We start from the raw sequence: 26,015 nt of genomic DNA on the forward strand, positions 1-26,015 counted from the left end.
TAATAGCAGCATGGAGAACTCTTTCCAGTTTTAAAGAAAACAGCAGATTGAATAGATCTGCCTCAGCAGCATCCTTCCATGTGGAAAACTAGAAATATGATTTTCACTTTTGCTGCATAATATTACATATCATCAAGCAAATCTGTATTGTGATTTCAATCTAAGAAGAAAAAAAAAGATAATAAGGTGTCAAAACAAACTAATCCAGCTGGCTCTGCACTGTCATTAAAAATACAGCGCTTATCTACCCGGTCTCCATGTCTCTCTTCCCCCTTCCCCCATCCCCTTTTTTTTTGTCTTGCTGTTTTCAGAACCTGATTTCCCTGAGAAGACTTAGGATAACCTCTTTTATTCCTCTCTTCTGATTTCAATAAATTTTGCATCTTCTTCTATGCAAAGAAAACGATTTGTGATACTTGAGGCTGTAGAAACTTACAAGCTGCTCACCCCAACCTGCCCCTCTGAGGAATGTGTAATTTTGCCTGCTTCAGTATCATAATAAAAAAAAACCCAAGGCACATAAATAATACCCAAGACAGCTTGTGCTTACCTGATGACAGTGGCCTGTTATGATTTTGGCCCAGTTGATGCACACTTTGTTGTAACAGAGTCAGGCATTCTCCAAGGCAGCTCAGGGTGGCAGCAGAGGTAGCTTTTAAAAGCAGCAAGTCCTGATCCAAGGCAGAAAGTGGCCCAGAACTTGGGAGAGCTTCAATGGCTTGTACAAGATTCTTCTGTCGTCCTTCAACTTGACTCATGATCTGTAAAGGTTGAAAAACATCTGCCGTCATAGGTAATATCACTATTGTAGCTATTAAATTCTTATGGGTTGATATAGTGATGAAACATGAAGAACTACCACAAATGGATGTTAATGTTCTGATCCAAACATACCATATACTTACCTACAAAAACGAAGGGCTGGAGACTACCAAAGGTCTGTAAAAATGTCAAGACTATGTTAGAGAAAAATCATCTCTTAAAAAAAAGAGGTTCATAGTAGGTTTAATAGTGTGACTGATACTTTCTGAAAGTCTTTGTAAGGAAAAAATATTAAAGTTCTACTTCTTCATTATTAATTTAGGCTTAGATTTTTCTCAACAGATGTTACCTGAGGCACCCAAAGATGTTACACTGTCCCTCCTTCTCCCTTCCTACATAAATTATCTAATCACAGTTTAAGAACGGATATTTTTCATTTCTCAAGCATCATTAAGGAATTGTTTTTACAAAATAAGGTAACTTTTACATTTACAGACATTAGCATAAGATGCTACTTAGAGTACTTATTTACTACCAGATATGAACACCACCTGCCAGGGAAAAAGTTAATTCTACATTTGGACCATCCAGATGACAATGAAATGTGTGCTTGCATAGCAGATAAAAACAACATTGTTTGAGCTGGCTGTTCTTAAAAAAAAATGTCAAGCTTCCAAAATCCCTCCTAAAGCCAAAAGAAAAAGGAGATGTTTAGAACTTCTCACTTCCTTTATACAGCCTGTAGGAAATAATACATGCATATGACAAGCCTCTTTTCCTACACTTTGTCATGGTTTAACCTCAGTCAGCAACTAGAGTACCACACAGTCACTTACTTGCCCCCTCCAGTGGGATGGGGAGGAGAAGAGGAAAAATGGTAAGAACCCATGGGTCACGATAAGAACAGTTTAATGACTGATATTAGGTAAAAGACAATTATAATAATCATAACAACAATAACAACAGGAAATAAAGACAGAAAAAGGAATAAACCCCAATAAATACAAGCGATGCACAATGTAATTGCTCAACACCTGCTGACCAATACCCAGGCCTGAACCAAGCAGCAATCGGTCCCTTCCAGGTGCCTCCTCCCAGTTTATATACTGGGCATGACATGCTGTGGGATGGAATACCTCTTTGGCTACTTCAGGTCAGGTGCCCTGGCTGTGCTTCCTCCTGGCTTCTTGTGCCCCTCCTCACTGGCAGAGCATGATACTGGAAAGTCCTTGACCAGGGTAAGTGCTACTGAGTAACAACTAAAACATGCATGTGTTATCAGCTGTTGCTCTCAGACTAAAGTCCAAAACACAGTGCTGCACCAGCTACTAGGAAGAAAATTAACTATCTCAAACAAGACCAGGACGCACTCACCTTGCCAAAAACTTACTGCAAAAACTAGAGGTTTATACTTAAAAGTACCCAAAGCTTTCAGAAAAAATATCTGAAGATTTTACAAGAAACAAAGATTCAAGCTCCCTTTGTCCAAGTTACTACGCAAAAAAAAAAAAAAAAAGTAAAAGTATTAATGACTTTTTTATTATTAGTACATTGTCAAAGTATGGTGTTCTTCCTAAAGGAACAGCTAGAAGAAAAGATTATCATCGCCCTGGAAGAATGCACAACATAATCGTATGGAAAACTGCCTCCCTCCTTTTCCCATCTTGAATAAGAGTGTTAAGTTGAAAACCTGACATTCTCATGCTTCACAGCTACAGACATGGTCTTATTTTTATTTCCGAGTGACTAGTTTTCCTACCTACCCTCCTTTTTTTTTTGTGAGAAACAGCTTACATTTCCAAAGATTTACTTCCACAGGAAATAAAATCCAAACTAACATTCTGAAAACTTCAAACATTTCCAATTTTCTCTCCCCCTTAATAAAGTACAACTATATTCTTCTGCAGCTAAGAGAGGAACGTAAGATGAACTGACATGGGAGCTTATGAAACATTTGGAAAATTAACTGAATGTTTGCAGTTATCATCTAGCTCAAAGTTTACAGGCTTTCATCAAATATATTCTCCTTAGGTTAGGAGAAGTTTAAATAAAATTAATGATAAAATTTATTCTCATTTTATCCAAAACAAGGTATTGCTCCAAAGTCCTACTATTCTCTAGCTGACCTAAAATAGTTTTAAAGAAGCCTTTTTGAGGCATGCTTTCTATGCTACTCAGCTTCGCATTACAGTTGTGATACCAGTAACTGTTCTACACACGACACAACAGAAGACAAGAACAGCAACTTCTGCATAGGATTCAAAGTATTAGAACTTGCTGTACAGTTACTGTTCAGGCACTGATCAAAAACACTCCGTTTAAGGTGCTGAATAAACGGATCAAAAAGGAAGAGCATCCTCTATGCTAGAGAGTCAGAGAACAACTCTGGCAAAAAAGATAGAAAATAACATATACTATTGAAATAACTGAACTTTTTTACGTGCTTACCATTTGGTGGGGATTTTTTTTTTTTTTTACAATCTTCTGTCAGTGACTTAAGAGTTGAAGTGTGGTTGTTCTAAAAAGACTATATCAAAGAGGGGCTAATACAAATACACCAAACAATGCTAGACAAAACTCATTAAACACATTAATCTTCAACAGGACAGACATTAGGCCATGCAGCTATATCATTACCCTCTGTTTTACATGTGGGTCTGCTTTTTGCTGTCTCACACGGAGAAGAAGCAGGATTTATCAGCACCCTACGCTGGCTTTAAAACCAGCATGAAAAGCTTTGGTTTTGAGAAAGTTAAAGTGTAACTTTAGCTTCCCAAAGTGAAATAACTTGCTTAACTTAAAATTATTTGCTCTTAACAGGGTTATTTTAGTACCTTATGGCTCTCCATCCTCCTCATTGGCAAATACAGACAGCCCAAAGTAGTAGCTCAGTAAGACGTCCAAATCAGCCAATTCACACCTTCTGTTGCTGCATGCTTCCTCTTGTCCTGATCTGATCTTAAAATCCCGTGTGACTGTTTTTTCCTGCTTACCCTCACCACAGCAACCTCTAACCACTCCTTTACACCTGGAACTGCACATCCTGGATCTTCTGGTTGTGACACACTGCCAATCATGATGTATGGGACCAAACAGTTATGTTACAAGATCCCAAACAAATACGGTAAGTAGAAATTATTCTCAGTGTCACCCCCACAGTACATAGGAAAAATAGGCACAAAAAGCTATGAAATACCCTAGGATTACAAAGAAATACTTTTCAGGCATACTAAGAAAGAACATTCTTTCATACAGTAAATAAGCTAAAATTAGGTGTTAAAAATTAATTTCTGAAATAACAATGAAAAATTGAGGTGCTATTTTCTGTGCTAAAAGTCACAGTAATTCAATATTTTGTTAAAATACTAGATGGTATAATTAATCTTTCCCATACAGAGAAATCATCTTATGAAGCCTGAATGTCATTTTCTTCTTTAAGGCTTCAATTTATTTCTGAAACTACAAAGAGAGATTCCAATTATGAAGTATAAAAATGATCTCTATGTTGAAAGATTTTTCCTCCTATCCTAAAACAAAGACATATAGAAATTCAGAGGAATGAAACTGAATAGCCACACCTGAATGGAAGAGCAAATGACTGCTTTCAAAATTATTTTACTTACAGTGGAAATGTTCTTACCGTTCAGACTTCGGGACTGCCCAGCCCAGATGGGCATTATGATAATCAGAACATCTTTCTTTCTAGAATTACTTACTGACTTTGGTGTTTCTCTCACATATTCTCACTCCTTTCTTCCAGCTGCTGTTGCACAGCAGCTTCTTCCCCTTCAGAAGAAAGGGGAAATCTACTTACTTTCTAGAAATCCTACAGGATTTCACCCAGCTAACACAGAGCCTCACATCAACCTAAAGCAAACATCAGATTTAAGCAATCTACAAAACTACCCAATCCACAGCTGTCTCTGGGGCACCTCCCAAGACACTGTGATTTCAAACTCCCTGCAGCAAAGGAAGAATGACATCAGCCGTACTACCTCAAAGAGCAAAGAGACGCTCTCCCTCTGTCATTCAGGCCATGTGGTGCCGGCCAAGAAAATTAGTAGCATCACTGATCAATACTTCAGATCATCCTACCATTCTTTTGGAATATAAAACCCGAGGAAGATTCTTCAGACCTCCCCAGCCACAATGTGATACACACATAAGCAACTTAAATTTTAATAGTATTTTGCTTTTTTGATATTTATATTTACACACACTGAACCTTTTTACAGTAGGTACTAACATACAGGTACCCATGTGTATGAAAGAAATCATACAAATCATTGGTTGGTTTGTTTGTGTTTTGTTGGGGTTTTTTAGTTAAGTGTTACATGAAAACACCATCTCTCTCTCTGTATCGCACACACATATACACTTTCTGGAAATACTAGTTTCTTGCTTTTAGACAACAGAACCAAAAGGAGAACATTTCAGACACTTGGGGAAAGGACACAAGGAGAAACCAGCTTTTCAAACCACTCTAAAATAAGTCGTGATACAAGTCAGGACCTCGGTTCTCCTTGTTAAACAGGGGTTTGGAGGTTTTTTATTTATTTTCTTTAATGTGAAGCACTGCTTTTTTAAAATCAAAAGCAGATGAGTGACAATAGAGAAGAAATTCCACACACAAAATAGCAAAAGCTTCTAAGTCTTTGTAAACCAAATGAATTGGGTTGCTATGTAAACCTAATGCAGTTATCAATTCTGACCTTGAACAAGGACTCCTCTTGCAATCTTGACATGTATTTCCTCAAGACCACAAACTGTCATATCGTAAAAATTAAAAGTGAAAACAGACTTCCAATATATGTAAAAGTAAAATACACACACATGTACCAAGCATACACAAAAATCTAAGGTACAGATACCTGGAATTCCAATGTCACTAACGAAATCATACCAGTCATTAATCTGACACTTCAGCTACCAATTCAGCCAAGTTAGCAATTTCCATTTAGTATTTCCATGAAACTTCCCCACTTTCAACTATTTATTCTGAAAAAGGAAAGAGCATAAACACACATGCAATAAGACTATTGCAAATACAGTTAATCACCAACCTAAAAGGTATACCTCTCCAATTGCACGGTCTGGCAATTGAAGGTAACTTCTAGAACTGTGGTAAAAATTATTTCTTTCCCAATTTAATGCATTTTTGTTTTGAATCAACCATTTATACCATACTTAACCACTTAAGAGCACGAGAACTTCTGCCTCGCTTCTGAAAAGCGTTCTCAAACTACTCAAGGTCATTTGCTATGTGCGCCTTACTACTTGATGAAAGAGATTTTCTGTTAAGGATTTATAGACTTCTCTCTTTTCTTCAGTAAAGTCAAGTCCATAGATCTTTTAATGGGATTCCATCGATAGCATTCAAGCTAGGAAGGTAAAATTACAGCTTAATATATAACTGAATTGAAACGGCTATATATAGAGGTTTCTGCTAGAAGTACTGCAATATATAACAAATCTCTTATAACATGCACAAGACCAGATGACCACAAACATGCTCAGGTTCCACAAGTAACATATATGTAGACTCTGCTTACAAGAAAACCTAAGCTTTTTGCCAAAAATAACCTCCTTGAGCTGCAAACTGAAGAGAATTCTACCCACAAAGCTTCAGTCTGGATGAAGACCCATAGTAGCCTCTGTGAACATTACTATGCTAATGAGAAAAAATACTGTAGGAAAGGATCCTAGAATACCAAGAGAGATACTCTAAAAGCACCCTGGAAAGATGGAACCAGATAATCACATCCACATTAACTGGCCTTTCTTGATTACTGCCTCCCTTCCATTAGAGAGACTAAGCAAGTAATTCTCCATTATAGTCACCGCAGGGCAGCAGCCAACTTGACCTCAATTATTTTAAAGAAGCAAACAATGACCAGTAAAATTGGAATGACTTGTTATATAATAGTTATTAAGGCTTAGACACATACATCCTGCCAATGAAGCTTCAAAGGAGCAAGTTAATTTTCATTTGGCACGTAATTTGCAGACAGAGATACAAAAAGTGACGGAACAAACAGAACAATGCCTGTGACAATCAGGTTGGCAGCTAATCACTAGGGCAGGTTTCTTTTTCTTTTCAGTCCTTGCCTCAACTTTTGCAATTCTATTTCTTCTCTTGGAGGAGAATGAAAACAAGCTTCCCCCACCCCAATCTGCTAGTTTGTTTTCTTTTCCCTAGCCAGAAATCCCCACAATCTCTATTAACTGAACAGCTGAAAAGCCAGTTGCTACATATCTTCATTGTCTCAGCTAACAAAACATTATCTCCTTTGAGGTTTTGTTTGGGGATTTTTGCTCAGCCTTCTAATTGCCCATTTTGCAGGGTGGTTCTTTGTGAGGAAAACCTTACAGAACAGAAAGCAAATGTCATTAAGACTTGGATTTTAGAATCAGTCCAAGACAACCAGGAGAAAACAGGATTTGGAAGCAACAATCTGGCTCAATTGTTTCCTGTTTCTAATTACTTTCCAATCTGCAGCTTCCATTAACTCTGCTGCTGTTCCACTGGTCCCCATCAGCACATCCAGGGCCTATGAGATCTCCGGGGACCTCAGCACTGGATTTTCACTCCAGGGACCAGCAGATTATTTACTGACTCCTATCATGCACTTTTTTAATTCACTGGTTTGTTTATTTATACACTAGACATGATCCTATGTTCCATTCTTTATACATTCAGTTCCTATTTTATATCTTTATATGAATCAACCTTTTTTGCTGGATGAAATGTTGCTAGCCATCACATTATTAGCCATATTTTAAAAGCATATTGTCAGAAATCAGAGCTGCAACCAAGGAGGTAAGCAGCTGCTTAAAAACATCTGTGTAACACACACAAAGTGTCTAAAGTACTCAAAGCCTGCAAGCAAAGCAGAGGTGAAGATCACAATAAGATGCAGCAAAAGCTGCTAGAGACGAGGTCTTTGTTGAATAACTGATGAGAGCTACAGTGTTAACTATTCCCATGTGTTGTAAAATCGAAATGTTTCCTGTATTTCTTAGTGTAGCATGCAGCACTTTGGGTGTTATACACGGAGCTGAAGATTATAGTAAATCCCTCGATAAACGCGTATAATAATGTAAACTGAAAGGTCTGCTTAAAGTATATGAGCCATTTCTACACTTACTTTCTCCTGGAGGCCATTTATGCAAGTATTTTCCATACTTAATATCTGAAACTTGACTAGCCACCTAATACTACATTGTCATCTAAAGCCACTGAGAACACTCAAGAATATCTTCTACTTAATTTAATAAAACAGCATTTAAGGGTGGGCTAACAAAATAGCCCACATCGCTTGGAAGCAGTAATTTGCATTATAAACAGAGTTGCAGGAGGTAAGTGCACCTTGTCTTTCTCAGAGTTTGCTCTAAAGAACAGTGCCAGTCACGCAGAAACCCACACTGAAAGCAGAGCCACTAGACAAGCAGCTCTGAGATGCAATACTCTAATCTGAGATTTATTGAAGCACGTTTTCTTTAAAGCTTGCTTTTCAAACTGCCAACTCCCAACTGAAACTACTGCAGTAAGTGTGCTTTAACTGTGAGAGAAAAAACCTTGTAGCTTTCAAAAACATAGCTAAGTGTATGATATGTTATGCTGGATTGTATATGCATATAAAACAGAAGAGTTGAATTCTGGCTTTCGTACAAAATTAAGTGACAAAAAAGCTGGGTACTCAATTCCCTTCAAATCTGACTTTTCTCAAGCTCCTCTGGGATCCTACCATTTTTACTTAAAATTTAATGAAATATTTTAGTAACTGTAAAGAGTAATCTTAGCTTCTCTGCTCTTGCTGAAGAAAATGAACGCTATAGCAGTCTCTGGATGTAGCTATCATACACACTATTACCCCTAATTTATAAATTACCATTTATTAAATGATTGAAAATTATCATCTTTGCACATGCTCAATTGCTACTAAACTACAGACTGAAAAAAAAAAGTTAAAATAAGCCATGTTTGCATTATTTATATTTTTTCAGATTTGGCGGAGAAGAGACACTCAGAAATAGTGAACCAGGTTCAATTCATTCTTGACATAACCCGCATGGACAAACAGTGTAATTTTAGTAGAACATTTAGCTCTACGATTTTCATAGCAATCTGAATTCTCCCTGCCTGGGTATCTGGAATCCAGGATGACTCAACCTTAGCATGAAGACAAGATTAAACGCACAGACCAAGGTGGAGTTTAGGAAGGCGTAACTGATGTACTTCCAGCAACCTCAAAGATACTGGCAAAGGCAGAGATTCAGAGAACAGAGTATTCAGCTCATGTTTATGTGATTTAATAACTACTGGTTTATAGTATTAGAATAATTTCCATCTCCTCATCCCCACAATGAGACAGTTAATGCTACTTGCTGAATTATTTTTATAAGCACATGCATATTTGCTGCTTTGGAAGGTAAATGAAATCCCAGGGATTTAAGCGTCTCATTTATGCCCCGAGGAGATGTTTTTATAGATTTTTGCAGTACTAACCTGGGTAAAATAAACATATATCTATAGATGTCTCATCACCTACAAGTCAAATAGCCTTCAAAAAAACCTGCCAGAAAAAAAGATACCAAATAATTTAATCTATTTAATATGCTCTCAATTCACTTTTTGTCATTGCTGAACAGCCAGAAGAACACTTCTGCATGCTTACACTGATATCTTCATACTGTACAGGGAATACACATTACTAGAACTGGTGGCAATACAATTCAGAAGAAAGTGCAGTGATAACACCTGCAGCTGCCCCTTTTAGCCCTTGTTAGATTTGAAACTGGTTTATATTGTTAAAGGTCTAATGTCCCTAAACAAATTATAATGTTAAAACACAGCTGGGAGCAACCCTCAGTATCAGCCAGCTCAGCTGCAACTAAGCTGCTAAATGCACCCGTAACATAAAATTGCATTACAATACTTCTTAATTCAAAAAGTGCTTCTAAGCATGGTTAAATAGTAGTAGCTGTAACTTAACTTACACTAGCATCTTCTATGCCAAATAAATAACAACAGCCGAACTGAGACTTATGGCTGCATTCACTTTCTATTGGCTTCAGTGGACACAGAACTGACCCAAAGGTTTTTCTGCTGTCTTTTCTTCACTACCACTAGCCACGAAGAAATTGTTGCTTACTGAGAAACAACTATGGTTTTGGTTTGGGGTTTTTGCAAGCACTTTTTTATTATCTCTTTCAGAGTGGAGACATTTGTCCCTGTTTTCCACACCCTGCTAATTAAAACGAAAAATTTGTGACAATGAGTTTGCAGACAAATAAAAGTGTAATACATACAATACATAAAAAGCATAGATGTAGTGGTATTAAGATGTAACAAACTGTCGTGGTTTAAACTCAGTCAGCCACGCAATCTCTCTCACTCTCCAGCTTCCCCTCCCCCCCCGCCACCAAGGGAGGGATAGGGAGGAGAATCAAAAGAACGTATCTCCCACGGGCTGAGATAAGAACAGCCCAGTAACTAAGGTATAACACAAATCACTGCTGCTACCACCAACAGTAATATTGATAAGGGAAATAACAGGGGAAGAGAATACAATACCACCCGTCGATACTCAGCCTGACCGAGCACTGAACCAGCCTTTCCGGGTAACTCTCAGTTACACCCTGGGCATGACGTGCCTTGGTATGGAATACCTCTTTGGCTAGTTTGGGTCAGGTGTCTTGTCTCTGCCTCCTCCTGGCTTCCCCTCCTCCCTGGCAGAGCATGAGACTCAGGAAGCCCTTGGTCAGACCAAACATTACTGAGCAGCAATGAAAAACATCAGTGTTATCAGCCCTGTTCCCAGCTGAAAGTCAAAAACCACAGCACTGCACCAGCTACTAAGAAGGAGAAAAATGACTGCTACTGCTGAACCCAGGACACCAATTAAGTAACATATCCCATTTTCCAACCAGTATCCATCTGTGGTTACAGACTACCTGTTTTGTATATGTCTGAAATAACTGTTTGAAGATAATACTGATTAATCAAAAGCATGACCCTTTATTATGCATAGTGGAGGGTGGAAGGAAGATATTTTAAATACAAGCCCAGTTAAAAGTGGAGATCTTAAACTAACAGAAGTTCCTCCTCTGTGTTCTTTCCAAAATTGCCATTCACATTAACACCATATTGTTTCTCCAAATTAACAGAAAACAGGATACTTTGATTTGAAAAGTTAAACACTAGAAACACTTTCTGCAATATCTATACTTCACACTGTTTATGCACAATGTCCTGTACAAGAATCCAAACCAATTTTTACACATGCCCTTATCACACAATCTCATGTAACCCCAATGCTATGCCGAACTTCAAGAGCTACAGCATTCTTTTTGCTAAAACTGGCATTAAATTGGTCTTATCCATTGATTATGTACTTCCAGAGAAACAAATGGAGGATAAAAAAATTTAAATAAAAAGCAAAACTTCACTTTTTCAAAGTTCAAAAGTAAAATCTGGCATGGAACAAAAATGATCAGGTTTTCCCCTACTACCAGCTTAAACACAAAGTTTCACCATAACCTTCATGGCTTAGTCTGCCTTTGTGCTTTCACATACGTGAAAGTCCAGAAAGTCTGAATGCTTCCCCCAAGTGAATTAAGTACTGCATCTGTTTTTTTTACCTACAATACTGTTTGTGCAGTGCTATAATTCTGCAACAGTACAAACAGTTCTTCATGGACAACAGCAGTCTTTTTCACTAACAGTGACAGTTCCTGATTTTGCTATCCCAGTATTACAGTGACCTGAAGACATTCATTTCTTTTCTGAAAATCCTCAAAGTGTTTTAGAATCATCTCTTTCTCTTAGTAACCACATAAAATTGACCAACTGCAGACCAACAAAATTGCAGGTAAACCTCACTCCATGAAGCCCTAGGTCGAAGTCCTATGTTTTCCTATATTGTAAGGGCGGAAGCGAAGAACTATCATCTAGTTTCATAATTCCTGTAGGAATGAAACAGTAATCATGTTCAGATACAGCAAAGGACATGAAAGAAGCAGTAGGACTGTCATCTTACCAAAAGCAGCCCTTTCCAAATTCTGGAACTTCCCACTGGCACATAAAATAGATGTCTCACATTGGTGGAGGCCCCATAGTATCTGGATGCCACTGTACCAGATGTTCAGAAATACATGCTCATGACTACCCCACTGCAGAGTATTCGAAGTTGTAACAAACACCACATTTCAAAGGGATCAGGAATTTCTCTATCAACTGTTAAAATCTTGGGGAAAAAAATATTTCTCTAGACTTCCTCTGGTTAATGACATTTCATTTCTCTAAACTTTGGTAAATAATTAATATAAGTTACTAAAAAATGTTCATATACTGCAATTCTTGGGTTTTTAACAACAATGGTAGCTCTGGCAGAAGTTGTACAATGGTCAGATGTTCTCAACCAAAATAAACATGATTCCAAGATGAAGTGTGATACTATTATTTAGTTCAGTGACAGCTAAAATTTAGTATGAAGTGTGATGTGGTCACTTGGCTTTATGTTCCAGTTAATTTTAACTGCCTGCATTAAAGAATTCTTCAAGCACAACTCTTATCAGAAATTGCTAAGAGGACAATAATATGCACAGTTTAAAGAACAGAATTCCATTTTAACACCACACACACTTAGGTTACCATAAAATAACTTATTGAAAAATCAGTTGAAAGCACTCTTTTAATGATAAGCTATGGCCCAACCAAAGAGGTAGTATCTCAAATAATTTCACATAAAATGTAATACATAGTAAATCAGCTCTCCCAAATTGATGTATGGGCAGTTTTAATTTTGTTGTAACATTCCATAAACCAGTATGGACTGGACTATTAACATCAAGTTAATATCAGCAAAAGAATAATTTAAGACAACAATATTATTTTAAACAAAAAATTACATTATGATGAGAAGTAATGCTCCTGAGCTCCTTTTCAACTCAATGCTATACAAAAATAGCTTGAGTATTAAAAGTAAAGTTTTATAACAGTCAAAAGCTCAATATTCATGCTCAATTTTAGCTTACCAAAATTTTGAAGAAAGGGAAAGTTGTTTCACAACACTTAAGAAACACTTACTACATGTATCATTTTGGAGACTTACACAGTTGCTTTTACTACCTTTATAGAATTTTGCATGTCAGTTTGGTGCTAACTAGGCCTCTGCTATAGTCTATGTAAAATAAATAAATAACTCAGTCAGCCAGAACAAACACCATAAGGAAACAATGTGTTGTTTATTCTTACTACAAAAGGAAAAAAGGGGAAAAAGTACAACTCACTATCACTAAATATCACTGCATTATGTTAATATTGGAATATATTTTGTCCTGTTTGCAACACGGAGATACACGTCACTGTTTTCAAATAACATGGCCAAATCAAGAAAAACTGGTATGGAATTGAGCAGCTATTTCAAATTCAGCACTTTCCAGAGGCATTGTCCAAGCTAGTGAAGACCCTGTGTCCCAAGTGAAGAATGCATCTTTTGTAGCACTGCTGTTTTTCACAGATCTCATATATAATATTGTAGTATTATCATGACATCGTTTTAAAAATTTAAAAAAACACAGGCTTCTTTTCACTTTCCAAAAGTGTATCAACTCTTTCCATTGATTCAACTGCTGTATTTTACAAGATGGAAAATTAATGTAGTCCTACTTGTAGTATAATTAAAAAAAAGCTTATTTGCACATCAAAGCTTTAGTGATTTCATTCTATAAGGGGAACACCACCACAGATCTATAATCCTTTTGCTGTCTTTTCCCTTCATCCAAATCATACCAAACAACTTCCAAATAAAAGGCAAAGATTTGGGTGTTGAGGATTGGATTAACTCTTATTGTACTTTTAGTACTTCAGATTAAAAAAACAAAAAAAAGGACTATAACAGATTTAAGTGCACTTTTGGGAAGAACCCTGAACCCATCTCTTTATTCACAAATTTAACATGAGAAGCTAGATGTAACAGTGACCACTGACTTGGGGAACAATAAAATCCCTGAAAAAAACAGGCAGCATATAGCTATGCTATAGCATTCACACTTGAAAAGAGGGGAGAAAGAAATGCATAGAGCATGCCAGTGAAATGAAATCTGTCTGCTTCCTTAATCTGGAAAAACAGACTTATCTTCTCACAAGATGGGAACAAGATCAGTGAAGCAGGCTCCTTTTACGTGAGACTGGGAAAGGGAGGAGGACTGATTTTTCCACTGATAACTTCTTATTTAAGCAGCAGCACACCAAAAAAGGGGGTGGGGGGAAAAAGACACTACCAGAAAGGTAAAGTTCACATGCCTCCATATAAAACTTTCCTATGCATTGTTTATCTTAGTACCATCTTCCCTCCCTGAAAAACACTAATTTCTTTTAATCTTCTATTATTCCCATATGTTCAGTGTCTAAGGTTTTTTTACTGTAGCCTTCTAAGTTGCTCCCACAGGATTTGGTGCTGCAGCTTGAGGTAATACTCTCACACTGAGCACAGCAAAATAATTATCTTCCATGATTACAGATTAAAGTCCTGTAATATTTACCTTTTCGGCATGACATACATTGCAATACCCTGTAAACAAATGAGTCTCCACCACTCAGGCATTTCTGCAGAGATGATACCTATCCACTTGTTCTGTTTTACTATAGGCTAGTATTATTTCCTCCTTCCCAAGTGTAGTTCTTTGCATCTGCTGACTTTTTCCCTTTCCAGCTTATTATAATCAGCACATATACTAATTCTCTCTTTTAAATTCCTTTCAGCCCTACCCATCTTAATTTGACAAAGTTGCAACAGCTCCCACTGTTTATTCTATCAGTACTTTTAAGGTCCACTCTGAATTCAGCCTACAAGAGCAAATACATTTAATAAGGTAGAAACAACCTGGGGGAGATGATTGGTAGGCAAAGACAAGATATTCTAATGAAAAACAAACAGATGTGTGTTTCCTATAATGTAAAGAAAACACAGGTGACATTCAGACAGCATGCTCTTCAGAGCAAGGAATGACTATAGTTAATACAATAGAGGATACAAAGGAAGTTTTCACTTTTAATGTTACTAGAATAAAAACAAGCATTCATCATCAGGATGTGTAATTTGAGTATCCATTGTGAGCACACATTAAGAATTTATTAAAATTCTTAATATGAAAGGTCTCCATTTATAAAGCATTTAGGGAAAGTAAACTTAAGCAGACTGTTGAGATTGTAACTTGAGGGACTGGGGTAGATATTTTAAACCCATGTCATAAAAGAATGCTTTAAAGCAGCTAGGCTGTCAAGAATTTCTTTGGTAGAATGGTGGGAGAGATACCTACAAAGCCACTATTAAAGAATAGCAAGAAATGCAGATGAATCTAAAATATGACAGAAAAAGGATGAAAAAAACACAAAGCAAGTTCTATGAAAGTCTGCTGTACTATTTAATATTAAAACTCTGTACTCTTTTTGCTGTCTGGAAGGCAGACTTAAATTGCTATATGAGTTATACTTCTTAAATCCTGACAAACTTGCTCTAAAAGAAACATGTTTTTTCATTCGCTTTTTATGCGTTTAATATGGACAAAGTATTCTTCCATCACATGGCCAACAGGAGAAACTTGACAACAAAGTTAAAACTACTGTCATATAGAAATAAACTGCTAAGTGTGGGGAGCTGTGCCTTCTTTCACATTAATTTGTCAGACTTAATCAAAGGGGTGAGTGGTTTAGCTATATGCTAGAAAGCTAAATGCTTCAGGGCCTGCTTTCCAATCTGAAAGGTTTTGCTGCATACAGCTTAAGAGATGTTCCCCCGGCACTGCAGCACCACTGCAAAGTCTGGGAGCTGTGGCCAATCTATTTCCTCTTTAAAGCATGTGCACACGCTAATTTTATCATTGGCATAAAAAAAGCCTGTACAGACCAGACTTTTAAGCTTTCCCAGAATTCAAGACTGCCTTTTGCTCTGTGAGGGGATCAATACAAAGCACTCAAAGTAGAAAACAAAAAGAACTGTTTAACTTGTCAGACTTGATTGCTTATTCTAAAGCAAAATAAGCTGTTCAATGTTATAGGAAACCAGCACATTTTTATCTCTTACCTCTCTGACTTCATGGAGTTGACCAGAACGTTGGCTCTTTGCTCTTCGAGCAGCTGCAGGTGATTTGTGATGTGTGATGGTTACAACAGTTGGCCCACTTTGATTCATATGTCGCTGGCCACTAGGAGATGCAGCATTAACTGTCCCAGATGGCAGCAGAGATGAGCTTCTGCTTCGTGAGGATGAAATGTTCTAGAACAAGCAACGGGATTCTGATATTAGCAACCTTTACACAAGTAAATAATTTACAATTCAGCCTATAGATTGTGCTGTTTTACTTTACTCAAAAACCTAAATCTGGAGGTGTAACTCACAGCTGATTTATTCCTTCTGATATATCTTCATTGCTCAGCAGGGATCTTCTTGGAAACATTGTTGCTGTCACCTTGTTTCTTGGATTGTCTGAAACTGACCTTCACAAAAATCTTCACAAACTCTTACATATTAACATGCTGCTAAATTCTTGCAACCATACTTCTTAGGAAAGGTTAGGAAGGATTTTGCAGACAGAGTAATAACAATACCAACACAAATACCATTTATGAAGACACTGATCTATAATTCACCAAACTGCTGTGAACAGCAAGAAAATGATTCTTAGCGGTTTCACCTGATGAACTTCTGAAACTGTGCAGTGCTGTTTTCAGCACAACAGAAGCTGTAATTTTGGTAAGGCAAATCCACACACCACTTAAACATTAACATTTAAAATTAAATACGGCTTAAAGAGTCACAATATTTTGCAGTAAGCTTGGGATAAATCCCAGATACAAAAAAGGCCAGAAATAAATTTCTAACAGTATCCACAGCATAAATACTCTTAATAGACAACCTATAAAATCAGACTGAATATTCAAGAACTTTCCTTGTTCCAACTGCGTCAGCGTTGCCATCTTGGTTTGTTGCTGCAGCCCTCAAACACAAGTTTTTTAGGACAACAATTCTCGTTCAAGCTCAGATGTGCACTAGAGCACCATGGGACATCACACATAGAAGTGCAATATAAAAGAGCTTTTCCCTTCTATTTAAACTATTGACCACACCTGCAAGTTTAAAACTAAAACAGAAAAGCTGTTGCTTCATGAAATACAAACCATTTCAGAGAGTGAAGTGCTACAATTAGTAGCCCTTTAAGGTAAATATACAGCCCACGGGTGACATAGCAGTTCACCTCTGCTACAAGCCCTGCACAAGTAATACTGGCAGTCTTCAGCATTGTTAAGACAGTTACCATCAAAGTGGGGTACTGCTCTTGAGTCTGCTGGCAAGCGCAACAAAAATATTACCTGGGTACAATCTCTCCCCTTATCTCTCACAGGTCAAACTTTGCAATTCTGTGGTTATTTCACATAAAAGACTTCACATGCAAGGTGGACAGGTTCCAGCTAGCCCTGGAATGAGTCAGGCATCCTGCTACCACTACACTGCCTGTAAAAGGCAGATTATCTGGCATCACCAAGAAGAAGAGTGAAGTTACATGATCCCTCTGCCACCCCCACATAAAACTAGACTTCAGACTTCCTGAGGCATTTGAAGGTTTAAAAAATAGGTATCATATTCCCAGTGTCCAAAGAGCTGCAGCACACACAGAAAGAAGCATTACTCCATTGGTCTGAACTACATTCACAAACACTTCCAAAAATGATGGTCTGACCATCGCAACCGATATATTCTTCACTACCATGACTAAGAAGATTATAATAATAAACATCTGTGTAATTCAGACATTCAAAAATTAACCATCTTGCCTGATAAGTCACAACTGCATTCAAACTTGATTTGACTCTAAGGGGGTGGAATTTGTCAGAAGGGCACAGAAGGTTGCCAGGTTTTTAATTCAACTTCCATGTGAAAGAGCATTGTTTAGACATAACTACAATTAAAATAAGAGACAGACAAAAAGGTATTCAGGAGAAAAAAGGGGATAATGGAGACTGAATGTGACTGAATATCCTTTTTTAAATAGAAGTTTCACAGAAAAAAAGTTATGCATAGTATATAATAGCAGAATATACTAGCTGATGTTTGGTTTTTAAACTGATTATAGCATTAGAATACTTCTAAACTAAATCGAGGCTGCGGAGGAAGAACAGGATCATTTCCCTTTTTTTCAGCATAAGATCAACTTCTCTTCCAGTTTAATAAAAATTATTTTGTTTTTAGAATAAAATCTGAGTATCACTGACATTCTAGTATCATGTGACCACAATATTAAAAATACACAACTGCTACCTTCATATAGCTAAGCTGATCCTAAAACTCAGATAAACAGCAGCCATGTAAAACAGGGAGTTTTTCCTAAAGGAAAAAAAGCAATATTGTGTGAAAAGTGCAGTTACGTTTTGATTTTCTTGGGGAGGGAGAGTGTGGAGTTACAGAACTGCAAATAACAAAAGTAATATAAAATATGAATAAATATTAAATATGAAAAAATCCATTTACTGTTTCTGTTTAAATACAGAATCAGAAGGAATGTCAAAAGCGAGTTAGTTTTCAGAAAGAACAGCTGCCAAAATAATCTCATTTAACCTGTACATGTCAAAAGGTATGTTCACAAATTGAAATGCACATATATTCTAAGTTAATATTGATACAATTCTTATTTGGTAATTCGATGATACTTTTCCCTAAAACAGTGTTAAAAAACTGCAGTAAACTGTCTGCAGCTGACCTGCAGATTACATGAGACACGCTGACTGCAGCTCACACCTCATTTTGTTATCTAACATACTGTGCCTTTCACCAAACCCCATTTACGTTTGGGAGTCATAAATTTGATAGTGAACTACTAGTACAAAAGCTGCTAGCTAGCTGCAATTTTTAAACTGGCTTTGTATCACAAGTCAGTCATGAACACATTTCCAAGAAACTGATATGCCCATTGTTTTAGGAGTCATCGTCATCCAAATCAGATTTTTTTTTCCTGCAAGATTTGCTCTAGTTCACTTCATATCCCAACTCACTGGGCTACATCAACTGTATTACTAAACTGTGACTTAAGGCAAAATAAACAGTCTATGGGACCATAGTGCATTTAAGATGGCTTTTCATTAAACTTTGCTAAAGTACATGGCAGCTTACAGCAACTGTTATTGAACAGCCATTTTTAGGGCAGTTTTTAGGGCATTTTCACATAGTTTTTAGAGCATTTTAGAGAGTTTGTGAATCAGTGGGGGAGGAGGGAAAATCAGGAATAACAGTCTATCTATACTTTCAGTAGCAGGTAGGGCTCAAGACAGCTGTCCTGCTACAAGGACACTAGGTAAGCTGAAGTCCGTATGTACACAAAGACATAGCCTAGTGTGCCTGACATTCAGCTGCATGCCTTGCCGAACAATAGTGCTATGAGATCTCCAGGGAGAGACCACCTCTGTGAGTGAGCCCCTCTCCTAGAATACGCTCCTTCCCCTCTCAGCACAAGACAGTTATGAAGACTATGCAGCAGGAAGATTAGCAATCTTGAATTAGCACATACAGCCACAGTCTATGTCAGATATCAGAGCCAAATACATTGGTTTGAACATCTTTTATAAGTCCGTACGCAAGTTCTCTTTCCCTCTTTGTTTTCTGTCCCTTTATACCCTTCAACCATCTCATAACCCAACACTTCCCACTAATGTGCCAGAAAACTCCACTAGCTCACAACACAAATCCATGGCAGGGTGCTTGGAACTAGATGATCTCAAGGTCCTTTCCAACCCTAACTGTTCTACGATTCTAGCATGTAGCTTGGAATTACTCTTTAGAGTATGTTTGTAACACACAAACCCTAAATGAGCTCAGCACCAGGCCCTCTGGCTACCCATGAAGCTATCCCTAGGCAAGGCCCCACAAATATAAAAGATTATAACTTAAACTTGCAAAAGCAGTCACACACCAAGCTTGGGTGAATGTGTGCAGGAGGCAGTTTATACAATCACTGAAAACCTTTTGAAGTGGGGCTCCGCACCTCAATGCCATAAAGAACAGCAGCAGCGCACTGTGCCTGCTCTGCCCAAGGAGTCAGGGCGACAGCTAATACCTTCTGACAGCTTCTTCCTGCCACTGCCAGGAGAAGCCTCCCTAGGAACCACACACTCAGCCTCTTCAGCACTTTTGAATTTTACAACACGTTGTCAACACCTACATCCCAGCCAAATACTTGACTCTTCTTTTGCAGAACTTCTTCAGACTAAACACAGGGAATGACAAGCACATCTTTCACACTGGCACACAGCTGTGCAAAAACTAGTTTTCTGGTTTTGTTAAAATGTTAAAGCCTATGTGATGTTTTCCACAGCCAAAAAACACTCTTATCACACATCACACCATAAAAGACATTAAAGACACTCTCACAGGAAATTAAAGCAATTACGGTTATCACTGGATCTTCATTCCTAATCCCCTGCTCTTCACCCTAGCACTGCTGGTATGACTGCCCCTCTAACTATTAGCATGTCTTGTTTTCTTTGGTCCTACTGCCTTCTGGTTTGCAAATAAATAAATAAAAAGATACTGAAAAGTCTGATGAGAGGAAGACATTATCTCTCCAACAATTAGGAATGCATGGTGCAAATGAGTCAAGAAATCCACAGGCTGAAGCACTCCGAAAGGATTATGAATATTCTTTCCTGAGGCTATACTTTACCATTGCTTCAACTGTTTGCCTACTAATAAAATGAAACTAATAAAAGAATAATACAGAAGCTGATAAAAGGCTAATTTGTTACTTGCCTTCATCTTGGGTTTATGACCTAAAACCAGCCAAAATACACTTAGCTAACATAGATAATAGTTAAGATTTTTATTTTAGTAGACCGTCCACCACCAAGATAAAAAAAGGAGTATAATGAATGCTTCCATTTGGATGTCAAAAATCCTAACAACTAAAATAATGTAAGTGTAGAACAGTAAGTTCCACCTCTATTAATGTTTTCATGACTCATTCTCCCTGGAGATTGCCCTTCCTGCTCGAAAAGAAGCTGAAATGTTTTTTACCATTTACCAGAAGCAAACAGTTTTGTTTATCTTGGAGAGTAAATGCAATGTTGCAGAGATCAATAAACTCATTTCTGAAGTGAATTGCCGTATCTGTTTATGGCTGATAATCATCATTTTCACAGGCATTGTGCCACAGATGTTTTCTACAGAATAATACATACTGAAATGACATTCCATTACTGTGCGCATATATAGCACAGAACCAATGCCAGCATGTAGCTTTAGAGCTATGAGAAGTCATATGCTTTCAGAAATTACAATTTTGAGACATCCCCATTAAGTATTTAAATTCCCATCTACTTCTTTTCCAATGCATCTTAAGAAACAAACACTAATAAAAAAAAAAAATATGGACAGAGATCTGTTTAATTTACATGATAATCATTTGCAAATATTAAAATGCAAATGACTGAATCTACATAACATCCAAACTTCAGCACTGAAAATGGATCGGCTTATGATATACTTTGCACATTTGTGTAAAGCACCATCTATGGCACTAACTTTTCTGACAGGATATTATAGTGCTTCATCATCCTCACTAAGGCAATACACATGTATGCTTTTAAGCAAGAGACTACGATAATCATTCCATCATAAAATCTTTTCTTCATCAAGAATCATTTGAGCAAGCTCATGCTTAGTCCTAAATCAATTTTTTTCCAGTCCTATAGAAGGATTTTGAAACAGAGAACTCTCATCTTCATGCAGCTTCCAAAGGGAGGAAAAAGGTGTGAAACATTCACATATCTACAGCCAAGCACTGTTTCCTTCTCAGTCTCACGACTGCAAGAATTTCCAAAGCATGCTTTAATTAGAAGTACTATTCTTTAGTTGACTTCATAGGTCAGGGTTGAGAGGAGGAAGCAAACAAGCGTACCAGAGGAGGGACAAGTGAACTTGCTCAAAAGGAAAAAAGGTTTCATGTGCATAAAAGAACAAAAAGAACATTCACAAAGACTTGAAACTTTCACTAAGTGAATATGGCTTTATGGAAACAGTTACCATGCAGATGTTAAAAATGCCACTGAATAATCCATTTTAAAATGTACAATAATATTCACTTAGAATTGTCAAGAAAAACCCTGCAATCCTATCCAGACACAGAATTCTTCCAATACAGTGTGAATTGGCACTTGTGGAGGTTGAGGAATTTATAATTAAGCAAAATGAAATTTGCATGGGAATACCAAGAACATTAAGACTATCTTACAGCATCGAATTATTTGCTAGAGAACATTATCCTTTACTGGTTTTTTTATCATTAAGATGTAAAACTTAATTAAAACAACATGACAGACTTAGCTTATGTTACATCCACTTGTAAGCTATATAGCTCACCTCCTGACCATTCATTAGGATGCAACTGAATTTAAATCACTGCTCTGCTTAATTTACTCCACTAATTCAATCCCAGCTGAAGCTTTAAAGACAGCAAGGACAGCAAGTCACACAGTACCATTCTGAAGCAGTCAGTAACTGAAAAAGGAAGGAAACCAGTGCTGATCTGGATCCAGAGTACAAAGGAGGAACGTTCTCCTACTAGTGTTTCACAGGAATAGTGACACAGATTCAACTTTGAAAATATTCTCCAAATCCTCATGTTTTCTCTTGAATCTACTTCCAATAATATCTATTCAAGGTTTCAAAACCATGTTATCTCTCCAATATGAAAGACCAGTAGCTAAGAGGTGCATTGCTGTTATTCTTGGGAATGTTCCCATTGCTTGCCTTGTCATCCCATTATTTTTCCCTTGTTAATCTATATCCCACTTGCATAAGATAAACCATACCCCTCACTGCATATTTTACACTTCCCACCCCATCTCATTCTCAAGTGTATGACTCCTAAAAAAAAATAGCTACAAATTTCCGCCTTTCATTCTTTCTCTGAAAAAGGTGTAGCTTGTAGGAGAAGGTGGGAGCAAGCACTCAGCCTCCAACTTTCCAGATGCCTGTTCTCAGAGCTTGGATGCTGTCCAAACTCTAGAAACCCACAACACATGAGTACCCATCTGCCTGTTTGTGACAGCAACTATGAGAGACAGACAAGATGTGATTATCAGTTACTACACCCATCAAAGAATGGGAAAGGAGGAAAAAAGAGCAACCCCATCCTGTTGCCAGTAAAATAAGAAATCACATCATGACAGTCCTATCACTGGTAGGGCTATTTTAACAAAATCCAGACGTACATATTTTTGTCAAGTCCTCAACTATTCAAAAGGAAGCCAAACATGTACCTCTCTCTATGTCATTACAAACCTTTCTAACTCCAGTCCCTAACCCCAACACAAAAGAAACAGTAAGGCAGCTAAAATAGCAGCATTCTATTTTATGTAAATTTAAAATACTTTTAACAGCCTGTTTCCACTTTCATGCTAATAATATTAATATACCTTCTTCATCTACAAGAGAAAGGAAGAAACATACAAAAAAATGCAGCATTTTTTGCTTCCCTTACCTCCTACCAGGCAGTGGTTTTGAAGTAAGAAACTGAGGAAAACAAATATGTTATACAAATGCATTTTTTCCCTAGCTTCCGGAATCTCTGAAGCATCACTCCCTTGTAACCAGTATCTGATACCCAAAGAGAAGCTTTAAAACTTACTTGTAGATGAATCTAAGTTAGCACTATATGCAATGCTAAAGTCACAGAAAATCTGCCTCTTAGGTTACTCTTTGAGAAGACAGGAGGGAAAAAGGGAAAAAGATACTGAAATACAGGAGACTAATCTGGTCAGAAGAAAGGTTCCCAGGAACAGGTAAGCATGACATTGTTTCAAGTACAGTACACTTCTGGTACAAGAAGCAGAGTCAAAATACAGATGTAAATTCTCTATTTGATTTGTGGCTTACAAAGTTGGAGAAGAAAGAGTGCTTCAGTAACAAGTGTTATCAGGTGAAAAGTGGCCTACTCTGATTTCAGATATACACTTGTAACACAGAACAAAAAAAAAAATATTTTTTCCTTCAGCATTTCTATTTTCTAATAAATGGATCCAAGCTAACTGAAATGTATGACTGGCTGTACCAATCAAAATGCATCTATACTCCAGAATCCTATGCAAAGTTTCTGTAATTCATCAGTCTAAGAAAAATGCAAGAACCCTCCTCCTGCTGTCTGAAATAACCTTGCATTTGGTTCCTCAGTTATGTATGCCCACCACCTCCCTCAGTCAAGGAAATTCTTTTTGTTTTCTTGCACAATGAGTCTGTGAAGTATTAAAAAGCCACAGCAGTGGCAGGCCACTATGCAAGACTACAAGAAAAAGCCTAGAGAGATTCCCCCCATTCTAAGCCCTTCCTGTTTCCAAAAGCTGTGTGTTCAATCTTCTACAACAGGTGCTGTCTTTGTATTTAATAGCCTCCTACTCACTCAGTCAAGATTATCTAATAACATTATTCCTTTCAAGTGTTTTTCAAATCTATGTACGCTTTTGGCATCCAGAGCATCCCATAATAATCTCCAGTTTTCAATAATCTCTGTTTGTTTTTCAGTTCCTTTTCTCTGAGGATCCCCTATACTGCTATAACTATTAACAGCTAGCAAGTAATTTCTATTCAGCCACTCCAGAGCACTTTTTAACACTATACTTCCCTCATCTGCACTTTCCCCTCCCATCATCAATAAAAAAACCATAGTCAATTCTACAGAATTAGTTACCAGTAGCAGGCAAAAGAAGAAAAACAAATCCAGTATTAAGAAATATTAGCAAATGAATAGAGAGTGTAAGAATAATTATGCCATTGCACCAGCCACTGATACCACCTGTACTGAGCAACAGTATTACTGACTGATCACAGTACACTGTAGATGCTAAACATTTACATGGGTTCAAGAAGTGATCAGAAAACCTGCTGAGGAATAAATCATTGATGGCAGCTGAGCACAGAAAGTTACTATCTCTAGCACAGAAAGTCCCTGAGTTGCCAATCAACAGCAACTGTACGAGTATTCTGATCAAGCAGAGCTGCACCTTTCCGAATGGTGCTAGGCCACAGCTATATAGAAGCCATATTTAATTGCCACACATAAGAATTGAAGAAGTGCCAAAATACTGAAGTTACGTATTCTCCTTCAAAAAGTGTTTTAATTATACCATAATTCCTTCCTGACGTGTCCACATCACTTAAAAAGAGCAACAAAAACTGGGTTTTATTTTACATGACACACTTCAATGAAGGCCAGTCCCTCGAAACACCATCCACCTTTTCTAAGTCCAACTTCCAAAGATACTCAGGATGAACAACTTTGACTGCAGTTAACAAAAGACTGATATTCTCAGCATCCTGGGGCAGGGAGGAATCCTTTCTCCTTGCAGTTACATCCATTTCATTTCTTTTTAGTATAGCAAACCATTACTCGTGAGGAAAGCAATCTTTTTCATTCTTGTAAAGATATCAACAGAAGTGCTTAAAGAATTGAAAATAAGAGCAGGACTTTTCTTTACTGACTCAATATTAACATCAAAACCATACATAAAAAAAATACGATAATAATTTATTTGTAATGGTGCTTTTTGCTTGGTTTTAATAAATCCCACTTTCAAGGTGTATTCTAATTTAAACAGATTGATATAATTTCTGCTTGGAGACAGGAGACACCCTCAACCCATCCTTCTGATACTTTTTAAGTACAAACTTTTTTTTTTACCAGTCCAAAATTTTTCTCTCCTTTAGGACAAAAATTCAGAACATCACTTCCAAAGAGAAATAAATAATATAAACCTTCATATGATGACCTCTTCCAGACTTGGTAAAGAAGCTGAAGGCTCCTGCTAACATCTACCTAAAACTTCTACAGTAAGAGCCATTAAATGAAATGAAAATGACATTATTTCTCATAAATAGAACAATGTTTATTAAGATTCCAATTAACTTAAACCTGCTCCAGTTAGGGAGGAATGACAACTTGCTGCTTTTATTCATAAACCTCTAAACATCAATCCACTAAATCCAGCAGCCAGTCTACCATGCAGATCATGCTGTTCTTCACTTACCCACTTAAAACAAAATAGTTACTTCTCCCTTTAAATTATTTACCTTAGAATTACCTTCCTTGTGATGTTTGGCACAGGACCGAAGCTGAGTTATCCAGTATTGTTTCTCCTTTGCATCAGCAGCTAGAACAGAAACAAAAAAATGCAGGGAATCACACTTAAATTGATACTGAAGAGATGA

The 26,015-nt window shown here is 37.2% G+C and overlaps 1 protein-coding gene across 2 annotated transcripts in view; it reads right to left on the reverse strand.

The window, feature by feature from the left end:
- OSBPL10 (oxysterol binding protein like 10) overlaps window positions 1–26,015 on the reverse strand; it is a 105,215-nt gene that overhangs the window by 47,094 nt on the left and 32,106 nt on the right. For both annotated transcript variants that reach the window (XM_065666159.1, XM_065666160.1), the window contains exons 3-5: window positions 25,878–25,957; window positions 15,852–16,043; window positions 551–761 (exon numbers count right to left, since the gene is read on the reverse strand). In XM_065666159.1, the coding sequence (XP_065522231.1) occupies window positions 551–761; window positions 15,852–16,043; window positions 25,878–25,957 (483 nt within the window). The remainder of the gene's footprint in view (window positions 1–550; window positions 762–15,851; window positions 16,044–25,877; window positions 25,958–26,015) is intronic.

Source organism: Lathamus discolor, chromosome 2 (assembly GCF_037157495.1).
Source record: "Lathamus discolor isolate bLatDis1 chromosome 2, bLatDis1.hap1, whole genome shotgun sequence".
Taxonomy (NCBI): Eukaryota; Metazoa; Chordata; class Aves; order Psittaciformes; family Psittacidae; genus Lathamus; species Lathamus discolor.